The following is a 15,184-nucleotide window of genomic DNA, read 5'->3' as shown; positions in this document are numbered from 1 at the left end:
TTTTTTCTTGGGCAGGCCACATAATCATGTCACATAACTAAGTTTACCATTCAGCTGGAAGATAGAAAAGCCCCTAAATCCCTGATAGTTTTACTCATAAAAATGTCATTGTTTTGCAGTTCACCATTTTTATTTACAATAAATCTGATATGACATGAATTAATTATTTGTCAAATTAGCCAATAGGAAAAGAGTCTTCACAACAGGTTACAGAACAGATACATACATTTTTTGGGTCAGCCAAGTAGTCTTTTAGTGCAGACAAAGTGTCGCCACTTCTCAAGGCATTTAGATCATCCAAAGTTACTACCACTGACTGATACTATATGGCAAAGCAATGCACAGTCTTTCTAGCTCTTAGAACAGCAGTGCTGCTAATCAGCAGTCCAACATACATCCAATTAATCCAATTGATAATAAAAAAAGGTTCTACAGCTGTCCAAGTGTGTGCCTGATAGCACACCTGTAAGTTATAGATAGCCGACATAAGGGGTTGCCACTGTTTAACTGTAAAATGCCAAATTGTATAAGAGTAAATAAGATTGTTTCACACAAGGCAGTACTGCAATGTTTTCTCTTCCCTTCAGCCATACAGGTGGATGATGCACAAAGGTCTCTTACATTAAAAAAAACAACCTAAAAACAAACACCTGGATATAAGGCACATGGAATCAATGTTATAAAGTACAGTTAACAGAACATTTGTGTAACATTTGAAAACAACCCTTAGACTATTAATTAAATGCATTGTATAATAATAATAGCAATACTGACCATTTAAGAAGTATTTCTTTCCCCTCAGGCAGCTGCTGATTTCCAATCATGTTTGTACAAAGGGAAAATCTGAGAAATGGAATTGTCTAATCAGACTCACAGACTCAGTGTATAGAATACAATTCAACAGCACATCAGCCGCTTAAATAAAGTGATAAAGATTCACCAAAATGAGCATTGCAAGCTTAATGAGCATTGCAAGCTTAATAAGGGAGGATTTATTGTAAGGCTGTTGTGCAAAATGCCATTACATTGTTCAGGTGTACCTAATGAGACTGGAACCATGTGTAAAATGAAAATATTACCGAATATGTAGTTAATGGATACAATATGCAAAACCACCAGTATAGTCCTTAAAACAGGGCTTCTATGAGAAGAGAAACATGTCAATGTATGTATCTATCAAACCGCCTCATTAAAAATAGATCAACTACATCAGTCTGTACTGTTGTGTTGTGTGCTACTGTGTATTTAATTGATAGATTGAAAACCTGAGTGTAGAGCAGCAGCATATACACTCAGCAACCATTTTAATAGGTATACCACACCACTGGAAAACAAGAGTGGGATTCCCAGTGCCGTTGTACCAAATAAATCAGGAAGAATCAGATTAGGGTGTTATCTTGTTATTTTCATGTATCACAGTGTGTTTCAGAGTTTGATAGAACAAACACTAGATGCCCAGGCGACAGCCAATTATGTTGTAAAAACTGTTATGTAGCAGATATTAGCAGAGCGAACAGCTGACATCATAAAAAGAGCTCATGCTGTTCTTGAACTTAAAAAGGTCCTACTAAAGATGAGATTGGTCAACCTAATGTTCCTTACAAAACCAAAACCAAACTTAAATATCTGACACAAACAGTCCCAATAATTGACAACTGATAGTAGATATTTAAGCAAGAATGAAACTTAAACAATGTCAACTAATGCTACATGATCATCTACTGTTCAATACTGTAAAACATCTAGTTAATGCTCGTTTTTCCTTACGGGAAACACAATTGTCACTTCCGAAAATTGTTTCTAGAAAACATCAATTGATAACAATCTACATAGTAAAGTAAATTAAGTTATAACTAGCACAGTCTAAAGGCTTTGCCATGAGAGGTCTTTGACTCAAAGTGTCCCTTTCCAGCAGAGACGGCAAGAAACTTAAGGCAAAAGTGAAACATTATACTTGTATGACAAACCGAAAGACGGAACAAAAAGGTTTTAGTCAGATTTAACATAGAAATATTTGACTGAACATTTCTCGGAGTCACAGAAACTCAGCTCAGTGGAGGTACTGATGAATGGATCCATGATTTCATATGAAGGCAGATGTGGTCCGTTGGTTCTGAAGAATGTTTGGTGGAATGTCCTCAAAGGAGAGAATACTTCTGTCCCCCAAGAAGAAGGTTTTGCGTGGTTGTAATGCAGGAAATCAATCCCCTGGGAAGTATTGCAAACATTATCCCCTCCGGTATTACACACCACCATTGTAGGCATAATCTGCCTTGTTGTGCATGATGAGTTTGTTGTCAACAAAGTAGAAACTGTCTGATCTGGTCTCGTAAGGGTGCGCCACCATTTGGCGAACTGGAGGGGAATAAGGAAGAAAAGAGTGAAGGAAGGACAGATGAAACCGAGATTATTATGTAGAAATATGCATGCAACAGCATTAACATCCGTGGTTGAGTAAAATAAACTCACTGAGGTCATCTGGAAGCTGTGGAAACTCATAAATGTGTTCACAAGTGTTGCGGCTGTCGGGAATGCAAAATCCAAAGTCAAAGTCAAAGTTCTTCAGTAGGCGTCCCTGGAAGTAATGCCTCTCAATCATACGAAAGCTGTTAATGGGCCGGTCGCCCACTGTGAACTCCACACTGAGGTTTAGAAACAGAAACAAGAAAGAATTAATTACAATTCAGTTATGAACATAAAAGTCTGATTATTATGTATGCTCTCAGCTTATAAAATTCAGAAAGTTAGGGTTAATTTACTTACGTTGCACCAACTGTGCACAGTTTGAGGAAGGCTGGTGTAAACTGATATCGCACAAAACGCCCTGCACTGATGTCGACATCGCCACTCTCTTCTTCCCCCTCCACAGGACCTAATATAAAAACACATGTTTAGCTGGATTGTATTCAATATTTACAGGACTGGCAAAATTAACAATAATTAGTAGCATTTTCATTTGTTGAAAAACATGTGAGAGCAACTGGGCTGAATAGGTGTAATAAAGTGATTATGTAATTATATGCCGAATATGTAAGATACTGGTATCTACTACATGCGATTGCCTAGCATGACATTAAAGGTTATGTCTTTTAAAACAATTATGGAAGTTATATATCACCAGAGAGCAATGTCAAATAAAAGGTAAAGGAAAGACTGCTGTTCTCGTGCTTGGTGACACAGTAATATGTTGACTGTGAAAAACCTTGAGGCTATAACTGAAAAGCATCAGCGTGTCTGTATACATCCTTCTCCAAACTGGACAACTTAGACAAAACAACTGTTATCGAGTAGATGCATTGCAAGGAAGAGTAAGCCGAAAATCAATAACTCTACAGACATTTGGGTGGACAAGAAAACATGTCTTGTTGAGTGAAACACATCTTCCAGAGAAAACCCTTTGTGAGCTTTGTGATTAGTAGCATTTGTATGTGGCAGAAGTTAATATGTCACTTACTGTTGTTAGGCGGTTTGGCAATCTCAAACAGCACTGTTCCTGTCTCCAGATCTCGGATTTTGAAACGTGTGAAGTCAATGTTGTAGATATTGTCTTCAGGTTTGCACAGATAGTCTGGAATATGAAGACAAATAAAAGTTGTTTGGACAAACAAACATATAGCAATTTGACAGCGAGCAAGCAACCATTAGCTATCAGGGGTACCTCTTTGATATTTATTTATATTTACCAATACTAACATAAAAAAATCATCTTTCCTTTGAGAACAGAGGTATCACTTGATGAGCCACTAGGGTTTCAGTATCTCTTTTCTGGATCCTGCACCTTGCAGTAGTTGTGAGTAATACTATAGCTCAGGCTTCCAGCTTTTCAAGTGTTGTGATATAAAAAGGAAAGTAATGCCATTGTTGTCTAGTCCGGGGAAGGCCAAAGAAACAATGGAAGGCATTAAGCATTCGCTGCAACTGTGGTAGACTGGGTGTCCGATGACTCAGATGGTTGAAGCACAAGCTGGGGGAGGTGGTCCCAATTCCAGGAGACAGAGAAAAGGGCCAAAAACATATTGAATTAAATTACTTAAAGCTGCACTTGAGTCCAAACACAAAACTGGTATTTTGTGTTGAATAGACCTGCATTTGTTAGGTGGAAAGATGTTATAAGATGACAATATTTTGCGTTTAATGCTTGTTGTTTTCCCCCAACTGGCCAGAAAAAAAGCTAATAATACAGGTGGCCCTGGATAATATTATTTCTGGGTGGCCCAAAGTCCTTGCTACGCCACTGGATACATCCTACTTTTTTTAGAGTTAGGATGCCCAACTCACAACATAGTTAGACATATGCTAACCTTAAAGCTACCTGTTTGACCAAATATGACTATATTCATTAGAATTATTGGACACATTGGTCAACTGATCTGAAAACTCGTCACGTAGCCACCATTAGCATCGGATATATGGTGCCCGTTTAGCCGGTTTAACGACTTTTGTCTGGACAAGTTGCACGTAACTTACCCTCCGTGACTGCCCGGAGACCCAGGACATTGTCCGGGGTAATATCTTTCCCCAGAGCCCGCAGTTCATCCTCTGTGACCACAGGCCACTTCTCCGTCTGACTGCGCCTCGACTTCAGCTTCTTCAGCATTCCTCCACCTGTCTGTCGCTTCCTGAGCTTCGCCTCCGAGCTGGTGGTGTCTCCGTCCGTCTGACTCTTACTGACTGTCGGTGCCGATTTGTTTCGCGAACCGTTCATACCAGACACTGATGCAATAATGGAGAGTTTTTTATTTTTTGTATTTGGGAGCGACTTGATAAACTGCGGGTGTAATTTCAAGATGGCGTCAAACGTGTGTGGGAGACAAAAAAGGGAGGTTGTGATTGGCTAAGACCGATGGAAATTGTCATAGTTACCGAAGGGTACGAATGGTTTAAAGCCCAGGACGTGCCGTTTCGTCTTCAACTGGGTGGGTTGTGTTTCTGACAATGTTGTTCGATCTACACGCTGTGTCTGTGTAATGATATTGTGGAGAGATATTATTATTCAGTGTTTTCTGTTAGGAGAACATTATCTAATTGTGTCGATAGTTGGACTAATACTGAGTCTCGTGTCTAAGCACGCGCAGCATTGCAATGAATGTCCAGCGTGTGGCGCTAGAGCAACTCTCCGGGCGGTGGCTAGATTTGTGTTGACGGAAGTTCCCACAGAAGAAGAAACACGCAGCGATGGTGCGAGTGAAGTCTAGGTGAAATGTGCTCTTCGTGTACTATTTGTTCATATTGTGTGTGTGTGTGTTCACAGTTCGTTTCTGACGTCACCTCTCCGGTTTGTAGGTATTTACTGTGCGAAGTCAACGTTGAAGACCACAGTCGTTTGTTGCAGCTGGATGACCGAGCTGTTGCGGCGGCAGTGAGGGCAGCGGTCGCCCGCACACACGGGGACTACGGGGCCGCTCTCTGCAGCATCAGGTTCTCTGGTAGGCAGCGGCGAGACGTATGTAAAGTAGAAAAATCCCTATTCAAGTCAAAGGCTAGCATTTAAATTATAATTACACACATAATATTGTCATGTAGGCCTATCGTTACGTTAATTGTAAACACTAAAAGTACTTAATATGGTATAATGGCCACGATCTGTGTTTATAATGTTAGTTGTTACTTTTTTAAACTGAATTCATAAAAAAAAATGCTGCTGCATGAGCAAGTTAACATTTCCATGTTGGCCATTGTGGCTGCTTGTTTACACTGTTTTGAGTTTAATCTATAATAATTCATCACATGTTATATATTGATAGATTCAAATCTTAAAGTGCAAAGTGAGTAGTACCAACACTGTCAAATGTGGAGTAACAAGTGTAATTGGAGCAACTATGGTGAGTTAAGTACACAGATTATTGCCGTCCACTACTACCTTTTTAGATTCACAAAGAGAGCTTTAGTGCTGAAGTAATATCATTCACACAAAACACACTAGATGCAGGGTCTGTTTAGATTCCTTGGTATGAGAATGTTAAGTATTCCCCTCAACTCGTGATGATGATGATATTGCTCTTGAATGAATCACTAATCAAACAATACTGTAAGTGTTAACTGAGTTCTCTTTTTTTGTTTCTTTTCAGTGAAATATCTGAATGCTCATACTGGAATAGTATTCCTGCGTTTCCCCAAAAGGTGTTACAGACTCCTCTGGTCTGCACTGCCATTCATTACCTGTATTGAAACTCGTGGGCAGAAAATCCCATGTTTTCTGAACTGCTTGCATGTGGGAGGTAAGAAAAACACATCTCATAATGAATCAGATATAATCTTTTCAATCTTCAATATTAATTGAACACTAATTATATGTTGTTGTTTTTTTTCAGGAACAATTAGAACATGTCAGAAGTTTCTGATCCGATACAACACCCAGCAGCTCCATCGAATGCTACCTAAATGTAAAAATGAAGGTATGGAATTTAATTGAATGTATCTAATCTAATTCATACTGAACTCTGCAATACGTGGTCCATGAGTTTTTTTAATCATGGATGATATTAACTTAATTATTACCAGTGTTGAATTAGAGCATTGGATAGAATACTTTGATTACAGGATGGACATTAAAAAAAAAACGTCAATTGACTGCTTCTTTCTCTTTTTTTCATTTGTAGAAGAAAAACGACAGGTACAGAAAGCAATACTGAACTGCACTCTTACAAGAGGAAACAAGGCAGAATCAGAAGATGAATCAGAGAGTGAAGAAGAATGACTTTACAGCAAAGGACGGCGGCAGACATTTTTTGTTACAGAACTTAAATTAAGCTTTTGAAGAAATGCATACCAAACTCTGTGGACATATGGTTTGTACTGCAGCTGCTCAGAGCTTTTGTTTGTGAAGAAAACTGACTGACTGTATGCCTGTTTTCAATAGAGGGACACGTCAGATGATGTTTGTCACCTTAATCGTTGGGGTTGGCAGAATGGCCTAAGTAAAAAATAAAACTGCAATTTCATAGGCCAAAATAAGACTATGGCCTAATAAGTTTCAGTGAAATATTTTGTATTTATACTATGTTTTATGTTCATGTGTATTTTGTTTACAAATTAAAATACTGTTTTTGAATATACTGTGTTTTTCCTTGGTGTCCTAAAAAACAAGTTTAGTACACACCCAAACATTCACAACATTGGTGTTAAATAGTTCGTAAATTATTTTGATTAAGATGCAAACATGTCTACATTCTATCTATCAGCCTACAGAGCATACACTTTAACAATACTGTGCCATACCGGTTTATTACCCAATACCATATACTGTATATAAGAAGCCTAAAAGCCTGTTGTGTTCATCCACAGCTAACCAAACGTATTCGACTACATTTCCCACAATGCTTAGTTGCGCTTTGACTAAACAGATTTGCAGGCGGCACAAGAAACATCCGGGTCTCTCAGGTTCCCGTTTGGCGACCCGTCGCCATTAGTGCAAGCCCGTTGTAACGGATATATTTTTTGGTCAAAATCTCTAAATTGTAACGTTTTCCAGCTTTTGGAAAACATTTAACGCCTTGTTAAAGGCATTTTGTATTCCTTAACAAGAAAAGGGCTTACATTCGGGGGTCTTGGCCCCGCGTGGCGAGCTTTCGTCCTCTCTCTACCAGCAGCCTCCATAACTAGAGACGCAGAAATCGTGTCTCTTATTTTTTCTCGGGTTGTTTTATTGTCAAGATGTCGCCGTGATGGAGTCGCCGTGTTTGACAGAAGTGAACCAGGGCCTTCGTCGCCTGACCCGCACTCACTACACCCCGATTTCCCCTTTTGTTTTTCTGTTTGACGCTCGAGAGCTCGGTGGCTCTCTACCCAGAGCTCTGCTCCAGAATCGCTCACTGCACGGAGACAAACATGGAGAAAAACCCCAACAGCAACACCAAGGTTCCGCCTCGTTCCAGCTCCACAGGCCCACCTCCGGGCGACTCTAAACCCAAAACAGGTGAAAAGAACTCAGTACCCAACACAAACGTCACTCGCAAGTTGTCAAACATGGGGCACTCGCAGCTAAACACTCACTGCCTTGTGGCCTGCTGGGGCCTAGCAGTGGCGCAGAGGTTGTTTATCTGCTACAGGTGACGTCACTGTCCAACGTTTAGCCCTTTCACAGACGTTATCTGATACTTGCACACAACACTATTTGTAAAACCATTTGCTCTGTATTTATGCACCGCAGTTGTCAAGATACGTGGATCGGAAGACACCCTGACACATTTTAACAGTTAACTTTTGCAAAAATATTGTTTTACCTTAGTTGTTTAATTCACACAATTTGATTTAGTGACCGTTCAGTAAGGCCACTTTAAGAATGTACTTACTGTAACCTATAGCACTCATGATGATACATGTATTTATAAATGTTTACATGGCTACATGAAACAAAGTATGTAATAGGGGGGGGGGGGGTTATGACTTCATCCTGGACTTTCTGATCTTAAAAACCAGGCGTCAGCAAAATAAAGATTTTTAAATTTTTTTGTTTATGTTGCTTATGTGTGTTTTTGTTTTTTTCAGAAAATAAAAATAATGGAGGCTCAAAGCGCTGTAGCCGCAAGCGTGAGCCCTCCTATCCTAAAAGCGAAAGTTTCCAAGGCTCTCGCCACACCACTTCACAGAAAAGCAAGACTTTTGACAAGAGACCCACTCAGAGAGGTGGAGCGCGACAGTATGGAGTTACAGGTGGTGGACGACGGGAGGAGGTTAGTATTCTTAATGGATCATCCTTTAAATAAGAAAGCATTTTCAGCATCATGACTAACAAAGAAGATTTCATCATTGAAGATTTTAAACTTTGAGAAGAAGCACAGCATTAGTTTTTTAGTTCAAATATGATCTTACAGATTCTTATCCACTTCTGCTTCTCCAGGTAGCAGAGACACGCCGGGCCGAGTTTAGCCCGGCTCAGTTTGCTGGACCGAAAAAAATAAGCCTAAACCACCTGCTGAACTTCACCTTTGAACCCCGTGGAGGTACTGGTGGCTTCGGAGATGGAGGCCACTCCAGTTGGGGCCGCCGAAACAAATGGGGCCACAAGCACAAGCCCTTCAACAAGGAGCTTTTTCTGCAGGCCAAGTAAGCAACACCTCCGTACCCAACATGAAACAGATGGCCTAAAAACGTGTGAGTGAACAAACGTTGTGTGTTTCAGTTGCCAGTTCGTGGTGACCGATGACCAGGACTACAAGGCTCACTTCACTGATCCAGACACTCTGGTCAACTGGGACTGTGTGCAGCAAGTGGTGAGTGCCTGTAATCTGTTGAACTGTGCTACCAGTACATGTTTATAAGTAATAACGCCCACATAATCTACATACTGATCCACGTAAATGACAATCCATTTGTGTACGTCTACAGCGCATCTACAGTCATGAGGTGCCGTCTTGCCCCATCTGCCTCTACCCTCCTTTGTCAGCCCGCATAACCCGGTGTGGACACATCTTCTGCTGGCCGTGCATGCTTCACTACCTGTCTATTGGTGAGAGGAGCTGGTCCAAGTGCCCAATCTGCTTTGAGGAAGTTCACACCGCTGACCTGAAGAGGTAAATAAGAAATAAAGCCCTGTAGGCTAACTAACGTAAAAGAAAAGCAGTAGGAGAGGAGTAAATATTTATTTTAAAAAGGCGTAACAAGGAAAACAATAGAGCCTTCACATAGAGGCAGATTCATTTAAATTAATTTTGTTTCTTTGATGGTTAATTCCAACAATTTTTACCATTTTGCAGTGTGGTTGCTATGGAGACCAGGCAGTATGTGGCTGGAGATGTAATCACCATGTGCCTGATGCAGAGGGAAAAGGGTGCTCTGGTGGCCATGCCAAGCTCTCAGTGGGTGAAGGTGGAGGAGCCTGTTCGCTTTGGAGGTGAGGGACGGGGCCACCTTTTTATGAAAGAGACTCTTAGTTTCCTCTCATAGTCTTCAAAAGGATTTTATGTGGCTTACAGTATTTATATAGCACCTTCTACAAACATACTTTTTATGTTGTTGAACAAGTTGGGTTATGTTGTTGGAAGATCCACTACTCTCTCATTTGTTATGTTGTCAGTGTATTAATCCTAAAAGGGATGATTCGCTTACTTTCTATTCAATCTCGTTTTACGTGTGTTTTCTAGATACGTGTCTCAGCCCGTACTCCAAGCTGCTGCTGACCTCCCCGACGCAGGTTCTGAGCTTGGTGGCAGAAGAGAAGGCTGTCCTGCAGTCTCAACTCAGCCAGGAAGGGGACGCCCAAGGCTGTTTCATCCAGAGCGCCCTTTGTCTTTTGCAGGTAACGGAAGCTACTGTACATGTCTGTCTGTGATACCAAACAACTAAGTTATTTTCCTCGAGTCAAAAATGAACCAATAGCCGTTGCATAGTTAACAAAAAAAGTCACAGTATGAAATGAGTACCTTCCAAATATATAAAAGAAGCAGGGATGAAAAACACTGGTAATATCTAACAAGTAGGTTTTGTAAATCAATGTATTTTTCTCTTGCGTGTCTTCAGCTGAAATATGAAACTTACTTTATGACTACAACCCAACATACATAGACTGATATTTACCTCTCTAACCTTCATTCACCTCTCTTTATGGTTTAGGAGCGAGAGGAAATGTTACTGAAGCAGCAGCAGAAGGCAAACTTAAGAGACAGTTTTGACCTGTCCTGTCTGACTCTAGAAGAACCTTCTCCTGTGGAGGAAGTGGTTACTACCACCAGCAGCACCAAAGTGAGTCTATAAATACATCATTTCAACATTCTTGGTTTAACAATATTTTATCTATTGGTGACGGGAATACAATTGTCTTGCTTGCATATTCTCCCCCAATGCCGTAGCTTCTACTTTTATTGTATGGTAATTTTGCTTATGATTTCTAAGATATCTGTCTTTCCTTTTGTAGCCTGTGCTGCAATATTCCTCTGCATTTGATGATGAGGTGGCTGAGGTCCCAGAGGAAGGCACTGCAGAGCTGCCAGGCTTCCCTGAAAGTATTTTGGAGAGTGTGTTAGAGGAGCCTGCAGAGGCTATGATGGATGCAGCCCCAGAGCCCCAACCTGTTGAGGAGAGCCCTCCCAGCCAGGCCGAGTCCGGCCGCCCTTCAACCAGCGTGGTGCACGGACCCTACTATTATTTCTACCAAGGTGCTTAATTCCCTGCTTTTCTGGCATAACCTTGTAGGGTTTCCCCATACCATAAAAATAATCTGGCGTTGATTTTTAAGCTTAGCTGCTGTAAGGGAAATGTCATTTTAAGGAAACTAAATTGCAATCTTCCTGATTACATACAAACAAACTGATAGATAAATCCAGCTGGGACAAACCAGCTGTTCATCCAAAGCTGATGAATGTTGTTTGTTACATTAGGTAATATCAGCATGCTTTAAACATAACAAGAACATATTGTACATAGTAATTGAAACAAGTTTATGGAGTCTGACCATGAAAAGGTCAGACTGTCTTGGCTGTAGGTTTCTCTTGCCTCACCTTTTTAGGTTTCAGTGTGGACTTACCGTTTCCTCCCTCTCCCATGTGTCCCTCCAGCTGATGACTGCCAGCAAATGTTCCTGCATCCTGTGAATGTACGCTGTCTGTTGCGTGAATACGGCAGCTTGGAGGCCAGTCCGGACTCCATCACTGCCACCGTGGTGGAGATAGTAGGACACACAGTCACTGAGGTCAGCAAAACAAAGAAACACAAATCAGATGCCATTCCGATCGTTTGGGTTTAGCTTTTTCAACAGATCGGAAAGGTGATAAAGTTTTCGGCAGTATTTCTTTTCTCCTCAAAGCTGCTTTTCCGATCTGCTGTAACCTTCATAAGTTGTAACTTTAACTCTTTTGAAAATGGCAATTGCAGTTATTGCTTAAACTGACTTTTCATCTTTGGCTCTGTTACAGGACATCCGGCGGCGGCATCGCTATCTGGCACATCTGCCACTCACATGCGAGTTCAGCATCTGTGAGTTAGCCCTACAGCCGCCAATCCTGTCCAAAGATACTCTGGACACATTTGCAGGTTAGAACCCTTTGCCTCTTCACATAATGTGAATTTACAGTTGTCGCTAGGATATTTCTTTGATTGTAACTGGGGATTGTATATATTTTCCTGCAAACTACTAGATGACTTGGAGAAGAGAAAGCACCTGAGGCAGAAGAAAGCAAGGGATGAGAAGCGCAGAGAGAAGCGAATTGAAATTGAGGAGAACAAGAAGCAGGGTAAATGTAAGTACACCCCAAGAAAGATGTACACACATCTGAGATATATCTGACTGAGGTTTGTAACTGTATTAGTGTTCATATATTCCCCAGATCCAGAGGTGCATATTGGATTGGAGAACCTTTACCATTTCCCAGCATTTGGATCTCCTCCTAACAACAGCAGCTCCTTTATGCAGCCTGACTTCATATTTGCCCCCTCTTCACCCCTCAGCAGCAGTCCTTCCTCTGGTAAGATAAGATCCTTCCTCTGGTCATGTATTGTTAAGTGCTATAAATGTAATCTCTGTTTGTGTTTAGCTTACGTTTAAGCATGTGAACATTGTTAGTTGAGCATTCCTTTTGTTGTTTTTAGATGGGATGAGATTCCCAAATCTGAATGGACAAAGCTCTGCACCCATTGTGGGTATTGTGGAGGATGACTCTCACTGTATGTCCTTTGCACAGGTGTGTATAGCAACTAAGCAATATCATTAATTGAGACTGCCTTTGTCATAAGCTAAATGAAGGGCTTATATTGTAGAACATAACTTATACACTTGACATGGTCCTGTATCCTAGATGCTGAGAGATGGGAAAGCCAGAGGTGATGCTGGGCCCAGGATCACTCCAAACAAAGGTAGTGCAAGATTGCAGATGTTGATGTGACAAATGTAATGTTAAAATTCTAACAGCAAAAATTTAAAGTTGAAATTGAAAACATTATATAATCCACCACCACCAGACTAATTAGAGTTTATTTGTGGACATGCATTCTGTGTTAACATTGTGGTTCCTGTATGAGTTCGATGAATCTACACAAACAATAACTGCAGGCTGGCTCTTGATAGCTGGCTGCAGCAGTCGGCACAAAATTATATAGCCTGGCAGTAGTACATTAGACTGATAATAAGTCAACATGTATTTTCCTCTGCCTCCTTCCAGTGGTCTAATGGCATTTGCAATATTTCCATCGTGCCCAAAAGAAAACAACCAATAACAGCCAAGAAGTCTCTAACGCTTTGTCAATCACTGCTTGTGAAGCTTGTAAACACCAATCAAACTGTCAAACTAGGAAGTGCTCATCAAATATGAATCAATATTATGTTACTGTATTGTCTATTGCTCACCTCAAAGGTTTTCAGAAACATATTTCAGTGTATCATTTAGCTCTTAGAATGTGTGTGACCCTGTCGCCTGTGTTGAAAACAGTCGAGCTAAAAAGCACAATCAGTTATAGTTTATCATTAAAGTAATCCAGATAAAATGATTCACTTGTGAAAAGATCTTTTAGACTGCCATTTACAACATAATACATTTATATATTCATAGTCTGCTCTGTACTTGTGTCAGTTGGGACGACAAGTAGCACATAAGGATAGGTGTGTGTGTGGAGGAAATAAGTGGAGCTTTGTGTAGGATTGTGTATTTCCTGTAAAGCTGGTTTTTTTTTTTTACAGCTGATTAGCAGTGTAACTCCCTGAAGGCTTCCTGAAGTCACTATTGTGTCTTGTGCCACACAGATTCGCTGCTGGCTCCCCCAGCAGCAGACAGCGATGGGGAGAGCGACGGGTCAGACCGTGTCCCTGTGCCCAGCTTCCAGAACTCCTTCAGCCAGGCTTTTGAGGAGGCGCTTCTGCAGCTGGACAGCGGTCCAGCCTCTCTTCCACAACCTGTGGTTGACCCAGGTCTGTCATCTATGAATTAACTGTATCAAGTCAATTTAATTTGGATATTTTCAAAGCTAAATTGTTTTGTTTTAAGACATGCACTCACACTTGGTGTCTTTGCCTTTCAGATGAGAAAGGTGGAAAGAAGAAGAAGAAAAAGCAGAAACTTCTATTCAGCACATCCATGGTTCACACAAAGTAGACACAACACTGAAGTTAATTTAATCATATTGTTTATTGAGTTGACCTTCCCACTGCTTGTGTTTTTACTGCCATGCAGACATTTCTTGGAGCTGTAAGTTATGGAAAAGGGTTTTAGTAGGTAGCCAAACTTCACGCTTCTTTAGTCATTGTGCTACCGGCTTGATCTTTTGTTTGGGTGAATTGCCATCATTTAGAAATACCTTAATTTGTGCAAATAGGTCAAAGCTTTGCTACAACCTCCTGGCACACTGCAAGCCTTATGGATAACATGTTGTTGAGATGCAAAGTAAAGCCAGGATTTACTCACATTATGTGCGCTTTAGGCTTTTTAGGGCTTGTATCACAGTGGTTGCTGTGTGATGTCCAACTTTCCTGAAGTTGACACTGTACATCGAGGATCCATGAGTAACATTGTTAAGATCTTTATGGGTGCTTAATATTAGAGTAGCAGTCAGCCAGCTGCAGGCACGCTGCACCTTTAAATATTTCCAAGATACTCAGTGCTCAGGCATCAGTGTTGAACTTCAGCTTTGAATAAATGGAAACGAGTACATTTCAGTGTTTATCCCAGGTAATAATTTGGATTAGTGCTTCATCATCCTTCTAGAGGATACATTTTGGGATTGAGATCAGTACCCTGGGATTTTGGAACAACAACATGAATACATAATATTCGAATACCATTGCAAAGAAGCAAAATCACAGTATTGTATTAAAGAGATTAGATCTGTTGGTTCAACAGAACTCCAGTATATATTCTGCGTGGTTAAACCATAAGTATGCACTTTCGTCTCATTCAGTTTCTCCGGTCATCTTCTGTTGTAGAAGTTTTACTTACTTTTAACATTACTTCCCCAATTTGTTTTCAGTGTTGAAAATGTGTAAGTTTAGGAAATTGCTTACATTTAAAGAATGCTTTTGAAACCTGGAGAAAAATTGATTGATAATTTTGTTATGTTTGAGGGTTCTTTAAGTCACCTTTTAATTTTGAGCAAGTTTAAGACTAGTGAACAAAACTAGTCTGTTGAAGTGAATAAAAAATGATGCATAATCAAATACCTGACTGTTTGATGTGGATATTAGCTAATGCCAAGGATCCTTTTTGGGCAGGTCGAACACTAGAAATCACCATCAAATTAGGACTGCCATGTTTTGATGTAGTAT

General features: G+C 40.5%; 3 protein-coding genes across 3 annotated transcripts; 2 read left to right on the top strand and 1 right to left on the bottom strand.

The window, feature by feature from the left end:
- Positions 1–111: 111 nt before the first annotated feature.
- unc119.1 (unc-119 homolog 1) lies at positions 112–4,815 on the bottom strand. The gene is made up of 5 exons (XM_034541584.1): positions 4,468–4,815; positions 3,455–3,568; positions 2,764–2,872; positions 2,470–2,642; positions 112–2,355 (listed from the first exon to the last, which is right to left on the bottom strand). The coding sequence occupies exons 1-5, from the start codon at positions 4,703–4,705 to the stop codon at positions 2,243–2,245; spliced, it is 747 nt and encodes a 248-aa protein (XP_034397475.1). The 5' UTR covers positions 4,706–4,815; the 3' UTR covers positions 112–2,242.
- Positions 4,816–4,925: 110 nt separating this feature from the next.
- Positions 4,926–7,053, top strand: pop5 (POP5 homolog, ribonuclease P/MRP subunit). The gene is made up of 5 exons (XM_034541585.1): positions 4,926–5,195; positions 5,284–5,426; positions 6,069–6,218; positions 6,312–6,395; positions 6,600–7,053. Exons 1-5 carry the CDS (start codon positions 5,176–5,178, stop codon positions 6,695–6,697), a joined length of 495 nt encoding a protein of 164 aa, XP_034397476.1. The 5' UTR covers positions 4,926–5,175; the 3' UTR covers positions 6,698–7,053.
- Positions 7,054–7,354: 301 nt separating this feature from the next.
- rnf10 (ring finger protein 10) lies at positions 7,355–15,076 on the top strand. Its single transcript, XM_034541577.1, has 17 exons — positions 7,355–7,915; positions 8,488–8,672; positions 8,840–9,045; positions 9,122–9,212; positions 9,328–9,512; positions 9,696–9,832; positions 10,083–10,237; positions 10,552–10,680; positions 10,853–11,093; positions 11,493–11,626; positions 11,850–11,967; positions 12,072–12,173; positions 12,261–12,398; positions 12,523–12,614; positions 12,729–12,786; positions 13,670–13,834; positions 13,945–15,076. Exons 1-17 carry the CDS (start codon positions 7,828–7,830, stop codon positions 14,016–14,018), a joined length of 2,298 nt encoding a protein of 765 aa, XP_034397468.1. The 5' UTR covers positions 7,355–7,827; the 3' UTR covers positions 14,019–15,076.
- The last annotated feature ends 108 nt before the right edge of the window (positions 15,077–15,184 follow it).

This window comes from Cyclopterus lumpus, chromosome 9, assembly GCF_009769545.1.
Source record: "Cyclopterus lumpus isolate fCycLum1 chromosome 9, fCycLum1.pri, whole genome shotgun sequence".
Classification (NCBI taxonomy): domain Eukaryota; kingdom Metazoa; phylum Chordata; class Actinopteri; order Perciformes; family Cyclopteridae; genus Cyclopterus; species Cyclopterus lumpus.
The sequence above is the reverse complement of the archived record's forward strand: the minus strand, read 5'-3'. Positions and strand labels throughout refer to the sequence as shown.